The sequence below is a fragment of the Salvelinus alpinus genome, chromosome 6, assembly GCF_045679555.1.
Source record: "Salvelinus alpinus chromosome 6, SLU_Salpinus.1, whole genome shotgun sequence".
Taxonomy (NCBI): Eukaryota; Metazoa; Chordata; class Actinopteri; order Salmoniformes; family Salmonidae; genus Salvelinus; species Salvelinus alpinus.
The window spans coordinates 69,707,019-69,721,465 of NC_092091.1; the positions used below are offsets into that span (position 1 = coordinate 69,707,019).

Sequence of the window (14,447 nt, forward strand, 5' to 3'; positions counted from 1 at the left end):
GTTTGGCGGATACAAGGAAAATGCTACCTGAAGTTTGGTGGTAGAGTAATGGGCATGTCTGGGCATGTTTTTCATGGTTCGGGCTAGGCCCCTTAGTTCCAGTGAGGGGAAATCTTTACGCTACATCATACAATGACATTCTAGACGATTCTGTACTTCCAACTTTGTGGCAACAGTTTGGGGAAGGCCCTTTCCTGTTTCAGCATGACAGTGCCCCTGTGCTTAACGCGAGGTCCATAATGAAATGGTTTGTTGAGATGGGTGTGGAAGAACTGGACTGGCCTGCACTTACCTCAATCCCACCGAACACCTATGGGATGAATTGGAACGCAGACTGCGAGCCAGGCCTAATCGCCCAAAATCAGTGCCCGACCTCAGTAATGCTCTTGGCTGAATGGAAGCAAGTCCCCGCAGCAATGTTTCAACATCTAGTGGAAAGCCTTCCCAGAAGAGTGGAGGCTGTTATAGCAGCAAAGGGGACCAACTCCATATTAATGTCCATGATTTTGGAATGAGAGGTTTGACGAGCAGGTGTCCACATACTTTTAGTCATGTAGTGTATATTTCATTGGGTTGGAAGTCATGCTCTAATATTGAGAAATGCAGAACAACCCCACTATATAAATTCAGAATAATTGCAACGTCCGAGGATCACTGACGAAAGTGCTGCTCCGAACGCTCAGATGTGTTTTGCGGTGACGCTTCTCGAGTATTTGCGGTGAGCCGACTCATTTGGCTCCGTCACGTAAAAGAGACGGCTCATTTGGCCCCCAAATGGCTCTGTTAGGGAAGTTTCACTTTTTTGTATTTTTTTTTAACTTCAGATTCATCTCCAGCACAACATCAACATATGTGAAAATGACAACACGTTTCTATGTTTAATTAATAAAGAGAGGAAGGTAAGTGTTTCCAGTGACATCATTGATGTGTGTCATGATTTTAACCAATTATGAGTAGGCGATGCCTACTAATTGTCTAATTGGTTAATGTCATAGGACAATGTGTTTCCAATCTTTTTGACTGCAAAACATATAAAAGCTCTGTTTTCACATATGTTAGGGTGGTGCTGGAGAGGATGAATATGAAGTTGAACATTTTAGAAATTTAAAACAAGAACCAGTGAAAAAATAGCACATTTCTAATTTAAAGCCCAAAAGGTAGGCTACCATTATGTCAAATCAGGAAATGCACCTCCAAATAAATGTTTACCTGGCTGGATTATTAGATGGCGCTGAATATTTTTTTTGCATGGACCAGATTGACACGCCCACTTTGTTTCTGCAGGGAAGATTAACCCTTTTTAGATAATTATTTTGTGATTTATCTGCAGAAAAACGTTTTGAGATCAAAAAGCAGTAGCAACACCAGGATCCACATGGCCAAGGTGTCCACTTTGAAAAAATCAGCAGCGGACCTTTCTGAACTCTTAACCAATGCGCCTTTACATTCATGAGAGTATCAATAATGTGTCACTATTTCTGAGGCTATATGATGTATTGTTCAGTAGATTTACTATGTAATATTAATTTTACTTGTTTTTATCTCATGATTTATTTGATATGCTATCAGATTGCCGGTGGGGGGGGTTAAATACATATCTAAATGTGTTGTATGAATACTATGAATTTAAATAATAACTTGATGTAAAAAAAACAAAAAAAACTGTAGTATTTAAATCAGGGAGACAAATAAACGGCTCTTTCACCGATGCGATTCGGTTCACCAAAAAGATCCGTTCGTTCGCGAACTACCCATCACTACTGTCAGCTGAGAGCCGGGGGGGAGGAAGAAAGATGGAAGGGAACAGAGACGAAGCAGAAAAATGTATAAATATAGCCAGTAAAGCTCTTGAAGCAGGAGACAAAGACAAGGCGGTGAAATTCTTAAACAAAGCAGAGAAGCTCTATCCAACCTACAAAGCGAAAGGTAAATATCTACGTTACCATATTTCAGTTCATTAGCCACGTTAGCTAGCCCTTTACACACTAAACACCTATTTAAAATACAATTTGCCAATTTGCCTTGGAATATTGTCACTTGCAATGCACGTATAATACGTAAACAAATAAATTATGAAATGGTTAAGTAATGTCATTAACGCTTTAAACTGCTCAGGGTAAAGGAAATAGTGACGTTTCTTTAAATTGCTAACTAACGTTAGCATGCTAACAGTATGTATACTATGTCGCTAACTAGTTGACGTTAGCCATTTCTTAGCCCATTTTGTTGATTTGATAAGGTTGACATCATCCACTGTTAAATGTCTCATTTGACAAGCTATGTTTCATTTTATAGTTCTGTTTTAGCTCAGTGACGAATGTGGACCGGCTAGGCTAACTAGCCAATTGGCAAAGCTATTACTAACTATAATTTACAAACTTTAGCTAGCCTATATGAGCTAGCTAAATGTTGGATTGCCAACCAGTTCAGTTTTGCATTATGTGGTCAGTGGAACCAAGTTCCCAATCTGGGATGTTATCGCCCCACATGTATGGTCTCTCTTTCGCAATAACAAGGTCAACTGACTAAGCAAGTGATGCCTATGCACCAGTAAGTTAGCCAGCTAGGTGTTGTCTCCAGTGTCCTCATGACAGAAATGTAATTAAAATTGGTATAAATGTAGGCCTGACACTAGCTTAGTAAGGGACTTGGCTAACTAGCCGGACACAAGTCATGCCTGGCTGTGGTTGTATTGATACATGAGGATGATCCAGCAGCTATCTCGGGCCGTAATCAATTGATCTGCTTATTGCTCTCAGCTGCCGCGATGTTTTGTAATTCATTGCTTTGTCTGTTGAAGTGTTTGTCTGTAATCAAACACTTACGTTTGTGAGTGAATCGTGTGCTTGCAATAGGCTGCTTGCATTATGGTCAATTGTGCAGCCTGCCAGCTACCAATCATATTTAAAAGCTTCTGAAATTGTCAATACTAGTATGTCAGGCAGAAGGAGACATATTTACCTTGTTATGAAGGTAAATGGCCATTTCCACAGCAGCCATATATAATAGAACACATTATATTAGCTGAACGATTGGCTGTGACAGTTGACAGCAATTATTCCTCATGTTGGCTTAACTCTCACATCATGCAGTTAAACATGACTGTTTACATTCACTAGGAACATTTAGTTGTAGTGAATACTCAAGGTTTGGTTAAATAGTGTTTATAATGGTCACCAAGGAGATGGCTATAGCAGCCTATTCACCTCACTCAAAAAAACATTTATTTGGTCATGTCCATGGGATACAGCAGGTGCCAACAGTACAGTGAAATGCTTACTTGCGAGCTCTTCCTCACCAATGCCTTATTCAATATCAAAAATGGAAGGAAATAGAAAAGTGGCTGTCTCACATTCTCAGCAGAAGTTTTATTTTTTTGGAAATGGAGGTAACGTGGCTCGTGCAGGATGAGGTTAGTGAGATGTACAGGCTTGTCCACCTCAATCCCTTAATTGAATGATTGACCCAGAGCTGAGGGAACAATGGTAGGCATTAGCTAAGGCTAAGCTGGGGGGCAGTGGGCCAGGGAAAACCAAATCATATTCACCTTTTTAATTTCAGTTTTTATTTATTTCATTAACTCGCATCAAGAAAGAGTAGTTGGATTCAAGGAGGATTCTGAGGATTCAAGTTTGCATCTTGATAGAAGAAAAACAACCACCCTCTTCCGTTCAGTGTCATGCAATAATACATTTACTACTTCAACCATTAAGATTAGTATTTTTCCCGACATGTCAGTATTCTCACTCTGGTGTGTCTATCCAACATAGTGTTCAGTTACCTGTGTAAACTTTCACATGAATTGCAGAGCTGTATTGCACAGTCTGGGTGCTGCCAGAGAGAACAGCAATGCACTGGGCAGTATACTCAGGCTGTTGCTTAGGCTGCTGCTGCAGTGGTCATAGGTAGACTGACACAGAGAGCTGCTTTGTGTCATTGGAAAAGCTTAGCACATTCTCATTGAGCAACCAGAGCTGGATATATTCGCCTGCGGCTCTCATGGAAGCATGACCAGATCTCCACTACAGCTCGTCTATGGAAGCCAACTGGATGCTGGGAACAATGTAACCTTAGTTTCTGTGTGTGAACCGCTGATGTTCCCTTGCATGGTGGTCTGACTTTCAAGAGCCTAGTGTTTCGCCCTGTAAGATTGAGTGCCAGTTTCCCGGAACCAGATTAAGGCTAGTCCTTGACTAAAAAAACACTTTCGATTGAAAATGAGAATGCTTTTTAGTCGAGGACCCGTCTTAATCTGGTTCTGTGAAATTTGCCCCCATGAGTTCTTTGAAGTGCTTAGCTTTGTCTCTCTTTCTGAATGTGTCACGTCATGCTTTGTGCTGTCTTCTGCCTCTCTTCATCTCTCTCTTCCCTCCTAGCCTTGTTGGACACCTTGACGAGGAACGGCAGCTCTGCGGGGAATGGCGCGCACTGCAGACAGCGTACTACAGACAGCTCCTCAGAGAGCACCAAGGCCCGGGCTGGTGGGCAGGACCAGGAGGCCGGAGGGGGCGAGCCCAGCACCAAGGGCTTCACCAAGGACCAGGTGGAGGGAGTGCAGAGGTGAGCAGGAGGCTTCTGACTTCTTTTCCACTTGATTGCTCACTCCCGTAATCTGTTTGGGATTGGCTATCTGTTTGTAAAATCTCTGTTCTGCTCTCTTGCCCTCCGCCCTCCCTGACGGCCGTATGGTACGGTCCTCTGTCCCACTTCTCATGTGTGCAGCAGGCAGACTTGTGTGTGTGTAGTTGTGTTGCTTCACTCTGGTTTATTCTCATGTGGCGATTAGGGAGGGAGGGCCACTTTCAGCCTGGTTGGGGTTGTGGGTATCACTCGACCCTGAGTTTTTATAGTCAATGGGGAATTTAGGAGACTGACATATTTTTTTTTTTTCGTTTGGCTAACTGTTAAGATGAGGAAATGGTGGATTGTAAAATTCCCTTACTCACCTGAATTTCCTGTTGCATATATGTCAAATAGATCATAAGTTACATTTTTTATAACCTGATGGTGGTTCTTCCCACAACAGGAAATTGATAAGGATCTGTCACATGAGCATGCTCTCACACAAATCAGATGTATTTTAGATGAAACTTAAAGTATATCCTTCGCACCAAAAATAACTAACCCACTTACTCTGTGTCATTCTGTCTCAATCGAGGGACCATTAGTCAATGCTTTATGCTTGACATTCTGACAGTAGCTAACCCTTACTAGCCTAATCCCCTAGTCTTTTACCATGGTAAGACCCCCATGCCTTACGCCTGGGCTCTGAAATCCATGTCCTCTCAAACCCTTTTACTAGCCTGTGGATCAGGAGTCTCTAACCTTTTCTAGCATGAGAGCTATTTAAAAAAATAAAAAAATAAAAAATAATCAACATCTCAAGGTGCATTTTATTTTCTAGCTATCAAATGGGCACATTCTTCTCTCCCCTGCAACTCTTCCCAGGTCCTTAGTGTACAAGAGAAAGTAGTGTTCCATGTTTTCTGTCAATATTTCTGGTAAAATAATTAAGCAATAAGGGCCAAGGAGGTGTGGTATGTGGCGAATATACCACGGCTAAGGGCTGTTCTTAGTACGACGCAACGTGGAGTGTCTGGACATAGCCCTTAGCCATGGTATATTGGCCATATACTGCAAACCCCCGAGGTGCCTTATTGCTATTATAAACTGATTACCAGCGTAATTATAACAGTAAAAATACATATTTTTGTATACTTTCTGATATACCACGGCTTTCAGTCAATCAGCATTCAGGGCTCAAACCACCCAGTTTATAATGGTTAATAAACAACTCTAAGGGGGCCCCTAAAATCTGCGATTCCGCCCCCAAAATAAATGGACTACTTTTCCCCAAATTATCTTCTCAGTTAAATTTTTCAATCTTAAAATTACTATTGTTCATAGAGAACCAATGGAATGGGATGTTCTGAGTCCATGTCAATGCTTAAATCACATCGCAAGACAATACAAAAAATATATAATTGTAATTGATTATGCATCTAGTGATTGAGGAATATGCCATCTGACGTGCTGGTCTAGCGATGGTTCTGTACTGCTAATTTCATGGCAAAGTTTGCAAATGATAGATACAAATGATATACTTAGTCATGATATACTTTTGATTTGAACATGTAGATAGTTTTAGTTTTGTAGGCTAGGCTACCTATTTCATTTATGGATCAAGCCTTAGCAGATTCTGATCTTTGCATTTAACATTTAAGTGAAGGTTTTGGGGATGGTATTTATGGCAACCCACAAGACAGTTATGACATTAACTGTTTACACACGGAGTGATAAACACACGCACCACACAGACACACAGGCAATATTGCTGGAAATTAATTGGCAGATATTGTCTTATTTAATAAAAAATTGTGCATAATCAGTAGTGCCAATAGTGGATAATCAGGGGTGGGATAATGTTGCGTGGATTAGATAGTATCTGGGAGTTTACGGTGTCTGATACTTGTGAGATTTGTTTGACAGTTTGCGGGGGAACACGTGAAAATTGCTTGTACTTTCAGAATTGTTTGGCGAGGTACTCCTAGGTGGGCTGCGAGCCACTGGTAGCTCACTATAGACCTGTTGGAGACCCCTGCTGTGGATTATATAAAGTCAAGTGATGTCAAACGATCAATTGTGTCCAGAAGACCATCCTGGTTTAAAGCCGTGGTATTCAAAGTCTGGGTCGGTGTAGTCGCCCAAAATAAACTTTTTTTTCCTTCCCTTTTTTTTATGGGGGGGACTAACAATTAAGAGTACAGATTATTGTATGGGACAATATACAAATGTTGATGAGAATCATTTGAAAAATACAATTTTACTGAGTAAATATACAGATTTCATTTTTGATAAGAGATGAGAACGCTATGAATTGAAGATTATTTGTTGATGTAAAAATGAGATATTTTAGATTTGGGGGGGGGGGGGGGGTCGTGAGAAATGTTAAAATAGGCTATGGTTTAAATGCCAGGATGTTATACTCATTTCGGCTCATCTAGTTGCATTCGATGCACACCTTCCCACTATACGTTGGAAGAGGTGGGCTGCAAGGGATTGGCTACTTGAAGAGAACTAGGGCCTAACAAAGCTACTTAATTGGGAAGATGCTAAATAGCGAAGCTACTGCGTGGTGTTCAAATGTAGGCTAAGTAGTGTTTGTACTCATTAAAATGATCACGAGTATTGCATTGTAGGCTACGTCTTTGAAAACGGAAGTGTTTTTTAAAATCTTTTTTGGGGGGGTGGTGTGGAATTTCTGTCTTCTCAGTTTCATGTTTTCTTGGCCATCGTCAGCGCTTTTAAACTAAATAATAAACCGTCTTTTGATTTGTCAGTGTCTGCACTAGGGACTCGGGATGTGGCTGCGTTATTGATGTCATGTTAATCAGGCCTTTTGATTTGAACATAGATATGTAGCCTAGCCTACAAAACTACAACTATTTCATTTATGGATCAAGCCTTAGAAGTCATTCTGCTCTTGTTCCCAATGATCAGTGCTTTAGCTTATGTTGCTGTCCAGTGGTTCTGAATTTGCGATACACCCGACTGTATGTCTTTTTTTCCCCCGTTTTTTTTATTTTCTTTTCTATAGCCTTTTGATTTGAACACTGAGTTCTTGTGTGTGTACTACGCTATTTGATTTAATTTCTATATGCTACAGCACTTTGATTTCACAAATAAATATTTTGAAATTGAACCAAATGATCGGTTTCTGTCTTCAGTCCTTTTTTAAATGAGAGATGGCTATATCATATGTCAAACTCATTCCATGGACGGCCGAGTGACTGGGTTTTCGCTTCTCCCTTGTACTTGATTAATTAATGTCACTGATTAGTAAGGAACTCCCTTCACCTGGTTGTCCAGGTTTTAATTCAACAAAAACCAGCAGACACTAGGCTATAAATGGAGTGAGTTATACACCACTGGGCTATATGGTCTACTGCAGTATAGGTTGAATGTGATAGGCCTACTGAGGCTGGTTATAGAGAGACTATAACTCCATTCCTGATTAGAGAAATTAATCAAATTGGAAATTAGCTATTATCAGGCTGGTTAATGTGATGCATTTCTGTTGAATTTGGAAAAATCGACCCGCATGCAGCCCCACCCACTCGGCCAATCAGTAGCCGCTACTGTGTTGCGGCCGTGGCACACTGCACACTTTTTACTGAGCGGTACGTGCTAAATAGTATGTAGTTAGCTAGTATGGGTCTTTGACCACTGATTGTTGTTGGATCCTGAGTCATACCAACCGTGGTGGATTCTGTGTGTGTGTGGGGGGGGGGTTCTAGAATGATCTCCCTTGAGAGTTTTTGTTTAACACCTCTCTTTCTGTGTCACTGTTGCATCACTGCTGTCCCCATAGGCCAGGGTAGGTGACTGGGAGCTCTGAGCGACTGATGTCCCTGGTGAACAGAAGTGTTGCTAATAATGGGCAGAGTGTAGCCTAGGCCTCCTTCCCCTAGCGAGGTCGTCTGACGGTAGTTAGATGGTTCTATTGGGCTCCATGTTTTGTTTTCTCTAGCATCTTTATGTTTCATTAATTAACCCTGCAGTTGACTTACAGGATCACTCATAATCCCCCAGTCCAGTGTGGTGTACTGGGGGGCTTAAACTTCTCTACTGTACTATGAGCCAGCCAACAACACACTTTTATGTAGGGAAGGCTGCTGTTGAAACACTTACTCAGCTCAACATTTTGGAGTTGGGTTTAAAGTTGAAGCCTGCGGAATGTTTGCAGAGCTAATGACAGCAGACGGGTTGTCTGTATTTGTATGCGAGTCTTTCATGGCAGAGCTGTTAGGGTGGCTTGTTGTGGTCGGCTTTGCGCCATTGGTGATGTGTGGGGACCGTTAATCAACTGCTCAATGAGAACACTGCAGTGTTCTACACACCATGCTATCGCTATGGGAACCTCGGACTCGGCAAGGTGCCCATAAGGCCAGTGAGAGAGGGGAAGGGAGAGGGACTGAGAGAGTTAGACAAAAGAGAGCTGTGACACATCTCGTTATGGCAACACTCACATAGTGCTTGGTAGGCCTGACCAACATCTAGTCCCATTGTGAAGAGCGTAAGACAATATGTTTGTTTACTAAGATGCTGTGTTTATGTTTAGAGACTAACCTGTAGTTTGTTAAAACAGGCCTACATGTAGCGTAGGGTTTAACCTCAATTGAAAGGTACACAGTGACATCAGCATATATTTGATTATTCTAATTGAATGTTAATGTAACAGTCTGGCAAGTATCTCAGGTGGTTCTCCTTGGAGACTGGAGGTAATCTCTCTTCTGCAGGTCATGCAATCGACTCTGTGTATTGCGTTTGAACTCTCCTGCTCTGTTCTGCCACCAGTGTTGATTTGCCCTCTTGTGGTTTCAAATGGTACTCCAGGAGCACAGTTTTCTAAACCCAGAGGCGCAACATTGCGAGACTTCCTGGAACTCTTGCGAAACAGACCAACTTACCAGAAGTAAAAATTCTTCACTTGGATGTTAATTTTCTCTAAATCTAAAGGCACAACCTAGATACTTTCCAAACACTAGTTCTTCAAGCAAAAAATATCCATTAGAGGTTTTTTGTCTTGCTTTTGGGCCAAATGTGATCTGTGCTACAACCCTCATGATGAATCAGATCCACTGCATTGTAATAAACTAGATCTATATCTGTTTCCTGGACATGTGTTAACATAGCCCTGATGAATCACTCACTGTAATCTCTCTTCTTAAAGGATAAAGACGTGTAAGGACTACTAGTAGCATTGTAATAAACTCTCTCTCCAGGATAAAGCGGTGTAAGGATTACTATGAAGTCCTGGGCACCAGTAAGGAGGCCAATGAGGAGGAGCTGAAGAAAGCCTACAGGAAACTAGCACTCAAGTTCCACCCAGACAAAAACCAAGCCCCCGGAGCTACAGAGGCCTTCAAAAGTAAGAAGTTTCACATGCATTGTTTTTGTGTTCGGTGCCAATCACATTTATTTGGCTGTAATGTAGACAACGGATCCACCCGTACCCGATTTCGGGACCCGGGCGAGTCCGGAACCAGAACTCAAAATAATGTCACTGGTCTGGGTTGGATCTGATATGATTGACTCGGGTATGTGTAATTTTAACCGACTTGTCCGGAAGGTACAAATCCAAACGCGACTGCTGCAGTAGAGGGAGTGAAATTGTATAATTTATGCTGCTGCTCTTGTTTTCACGAGTGGCGAGTGTAGGTTGTTGGCCAATCATTAGTCATCAGTGGCAATGGGCTATAGCCGTAGAGCCTTGCTCCGTGTGTGGAAAAAGCTAGGAGATATCTAATCAATGGAAGATGGAATTAAAATGACGGCGTTAAAGGAGAAGAATAGGCTACAGCAACCAAGAACCAATAGGTAGGCAGGCTGCTACTTATCAGAATAGAATTGTTTGTAACTGTAAGATCAGGAAGCGTATAGCCTAGCTTCTCCTGGTTTGATGCAGTCAAGACAGGCACTACGTACTCATATTTGATGATAAATAACTGAGCTATGGCAGCTATTAGTCTACTATAGCGCCAGTCAGCTTGGTTGGTTGCTGTCTCTCCCTCCCTCTCCCACCTGCTAGAACGGTCTCACTCACTCGGCTCTGGTTAATAAAGGAGCTTTAAAAAATGACTTCTGCTTCCCTCACTGATCGGACCGGGTCTGGAACAAGTGAGCCACTCGTCCCTACAGCATTGTTAGCAGCATAAATTTGACCTGCCATCCCCCCTGATGTGAAGTTTGCAGATCAGTGTAAAATGGGCATCGGCTCTGAGCCAATGTCTCCTTTTTCGCTGACTTAATGTGACACTTATTGACACACGTGTGTTGTGGTTCTAACAGAGATCGGCAATGCCTACGCCGTGCTTAGCAACCCAGACAAGAGAAAGCAGTATGACCTCACGGGGGCGGAGGAGCCTACCAGCCCTGGCCACGCCCACAGCCAAGGGTTTGACTTCCACCGGGGCTTCGAGGCCGACATCACTCCCGAGGACCTCTTCAACATGTTCTTCGGAGGAGGATTCCCCTCTTGTAAGAGACACGCATACATTTTGAAGTTAATTTCATCAAGTGGTTGCAGAGTTTGTCTCAATGTTTAATAAACTAGTCTTAATTCATTACATCAATTAAGTACAATTGTCTTGCTCAAACATGAATGTTTATTAAATGAGTATTGTATTGCAAGTCTTCGCCGAGTCACTAACAGGGTACCTCCTCTCCACAGCGGCTGCCCACACGTTCACCAACGGCAGAGCGCGATACAGCCAGCAGACGGACCAAAGACGGGAGAGAGCAGAGGAGAGGGGAGAGGTATGCATGTCTGGCATCTACACTGCCAGATGTATACTGTGACTGTCAATATAATACCTAGTGAGTCTGGGATAACTTCAGGTCAGACTTCCATAGCAGACCCCCCTCTACAAGCTATGGGAGTCTCGGCAGCATATTGCAGGCTCTGTTTTAGTGAAGGACACCACTGTTCCAGCCTTGACTGGGATGAGCTCTAGTTAATATCGGTGTGCTGCATAGTAAAGCAGGAAAAGTGCAAAGTCACTATCAGGACAGTACATGTCTTAACATATTAAATGGTAATATATGCCATTTAGCTGACTCTTTTGTCCCAAGCAGCTTATTCATTTGTGTATATAGTTTACCAATGGGTGGTCCCGGGAATCAAACGACTTATCCTGCCGTTGCAAGCGCTATGCTCTACCTCCTGAGCTGCAGGACAAAATAGTGTATGTTTAGTGATTTTTGTAATCTGTTGTCCAGGGAGGGTTCTCCATGTTTATCCAGCTGATACCCATCGTTGTACTGATCCTGGTGTCCATCTTGAGCCAACTGATGGTGTCTACTCCCCCCTACAGCCTCTACTCCAGACCGTACGTACACACACACACACTGGGGTCGTGCTCAGTATGGCGCACGGCACTTAAAGGTTTTGCAACAGAAAATGAAAATTTGTGTTCTTATTGGATACATCATGCGTTTAGGTGGTACCACTCTGTTTCAAAACGTTTTCTCCCACCTGAACACGACCCAGGCCTATTATTCTGTACCTCTGCTCCACATACTCGGTGCTGAAAAATACTGTCAAATGGTGACATGGTAGGTGTATGTAACGGACACACCTACCAGTAAAGTACTGAAGCATTTATTGTGTTCGTTTGATCATTCCCATTGCCTCTCTTCACCTGGTATAAAGATAGGACATATAAAAATAACTGTAGATCTAGCTGCTATCAGAACAGTCATATGTAACCTGATGCCTGTCCTCTGTCCTCTCCAGGTCCACGGGGCAGACGGTGAAACGGCAGACAGAGAACCTGCGTGTAGATTACTACGTCAACAGAGACTTCAAGAGGGAGTACAAGGGCTCCAATCTGCAGAAGATCGAGAAGAACGTGGAGGAGGACTACGTGTCTAATGTCAGAAACAACTGCTGGAAGGAGAGGCAGACGAGTAGGTGTCCATCATGCCTCTATTAGTTGGGCGGTATCCAGATGTTCATACTGTTTCTGTATCTTACCAGGTATTACCAGAAGTATTAAAACAATTTAGGCAACAGGGATCTTGATCCAGGAGGAGATTGAATATCTCTGCTGTAATCTTGCCACGTAGCTAGCAAGTTAGAAAACCGAATGCATAGCTGGAGCTCTGAGCTGGATATAATTTATTTGATACAGATTTCTTAGTTATAAGCAGTGACGTAGCACGTAGCCCCTGCAGGGTATAATTACAGTGAGGACTTCAATCAAATGATGTGAAGCAATACAAGTACTCCTACAAAACACGCATTCATTTCCTATTTTGTGACGAAAGCATTCCCTCGACGTAGCTTAGTGTGACATGGTTGATATTGACTGACTCTTCTGTTCATCTCCCTTCTGTCTCAGAAACGGACTTGCTGTATGCTGCTAAGGTCTACAGGGACGACCGCCTGCGTAAGAAGGCTGAGCTGATGACCATGGATAACTGCAAGGAGCTGGACAGACTAAATGACCTGTTCAGGGGGGGCTGAGCCCGCCTGAAGCCGCAGGCTCCCACAGGACGCTTTTAGAAGAGATATATGAATAGATATATGTATGTAAATGTTGTTATTTTTAAGGAAAAACCATGGAGATGAAAAGGAGGAAAAATATAAAAATAATTAGCCTTACCGTTGAAGTTGTAAGTTGTTCCCATCCCTCCCCCAGTACCCATCCTTCCATCTTCCTCACCACCCCCTCCTCCCTGGGAACTGCCTTGCTGCATCTCAATGAACCAACTGAAGAATAGACCAACCTCCCAAAACACTTGAGAACACAACCTCTTTCTCTTCTATCTTTGCTTGTCTTTTTGTGTTTTCTGGAAATAAGAACCCACTCTGGAAATGAACACTGACTGGAAAAGCAGAAGGCATTGTGGTGGTGCCTCTTGAGTATTGAAGCGCCAAGCATTCTGCTCTAACAAGCAAATCACAATCTTCACTCTAGATAACTACTTCACCTGCTTGACTTAAACAAGATTTTTAGGCTCATCTGGAGATGCTGCCTTCCTTCCAATCCCTACATTAGCAGTGCTAGTATTGTGAGGAACCCGGAGAATGCTTCCTAGCTACCACAGTGGAACCCACAGTGGAACCTTCTGTGGAGTTCCATGGACCTTGAAGTTCATTCCGCAGATGAAGAAATGACCACGGTCTCACTTTAACTTTTTTGGCTTGGGGAAAAAATGTGAAGTTGGAACCATAATCTTCATCAATTGTTGTACATTTTTCATTTGGAATGTTTGAAAATTTATGGAGTTATTTAAGTAGAAAAACAAGGTTTTTCTTCATTGCTTGGTTAATCATTTGAATAAACAATAAATTATTACCAGAAGCAGTTTTGATTTGTTTCGAGCACAAGAGCATGTGCAATTGTGCGTATGAAACAGATGGTAGGGCAGGTTAAACACCCTTTGAAAATGTGTGAATAGTACTCCGACTGTAGGCCTATTCTCTCCACATAATATTCTCCCTGGCATACAGATCCATTACTCTATTAGTAGTTTGTATACAGTCTCACTTTCGTTTTGCAGGAAGCCTTATTCTCAACCTAATAGTGCCTCACCATGTTTATGAGGCTTGTAAAAGATGTGTTGACATGGATTTGTATGGCTACATGCTCCAGCTTGGTACCCTAACAGGTCGGTACTGTGATTCATAAAACTGCAATGCAACTGAACAAGTCTACTAGAAAGGGGTATTTGCTGTTTTTCCTGGAAGTCCACGTGAATTGTAGTGGTGTTTCTGAAAAATACATAGTGTATAGGCAGTGATTATCACTTGTCTTGATAAATATCAGTGGTGGGAAAAGTACTCCATTGTCATACTTGAGTAAGGGTAACGATACCTTTTAATAGAACATTTCAAAAGAAAGTCACCCAGTGAAATACTACTAAGTATTTGGTTTTAA

At 42.3% G+C, this 14,447-nt stretch overlaps 1 protein-coding gene across 1 annotated transcript; it reads left to right on the top strand.

Moving 5' to 3' along the window:
* Positions 1 to 1,702: 1,702 nt before the first annotated feature.
* dnajb14 (DnaJ heat shock protein family (Hsp40) member B14) lies at positions 1,703 to 13,871 on the top strand. Its single transcript, XM_071407660.1, has 8 exons — positions 1,703 to 1,926; positions 4,377 to 4,560; positions 9,786 to 9,931; positions 10,852 to 11,040; positions 11,234 to 11,319; positions 11,782 to 11,891; positions 12,299 to 12,471; positions 12,906 to 13,871. Exons 1-8 carry the CDS (start codon positions 1,794 to 1,796, stop codon positions 13,028 to 13,030), a joined length of 1,146 nt encoding a protein of 381 aa, XP_071263761.1. The 5' UTR covers positions 1,703 to 1,793; the 3' UTR covers positions 13,031 to 13,871.
* The last annotated feature ends 576 nt before the right edge of the window (positions 13,872 to 14,447 follow it).

Bases quoted from the DNA above. Each gene is read 5' to 3' on its own strand.
- dnajb14 (XM_071407660.1), top strand. From the start codon at position 1,794: ATGGAAGGGAACAGAGACGAAGCAGAAAAATGTATAAATATAGCCAGT. The intron at 9,932-10,851 runs GTAAGAAGTTTC...TGGTTCTAACAG, and splicing joins AGCTACAGAGGCCTTCAAAA to AGATCGGCAATGCCTACGCC. The intron at 11,320-11,781 runs GTATGCATGTCT...TCTGTTGTCCAG, and splicing joins GAGCAGAGGAGAGGGGAGAG to GGAGGGTTCTCCATGTTTAT.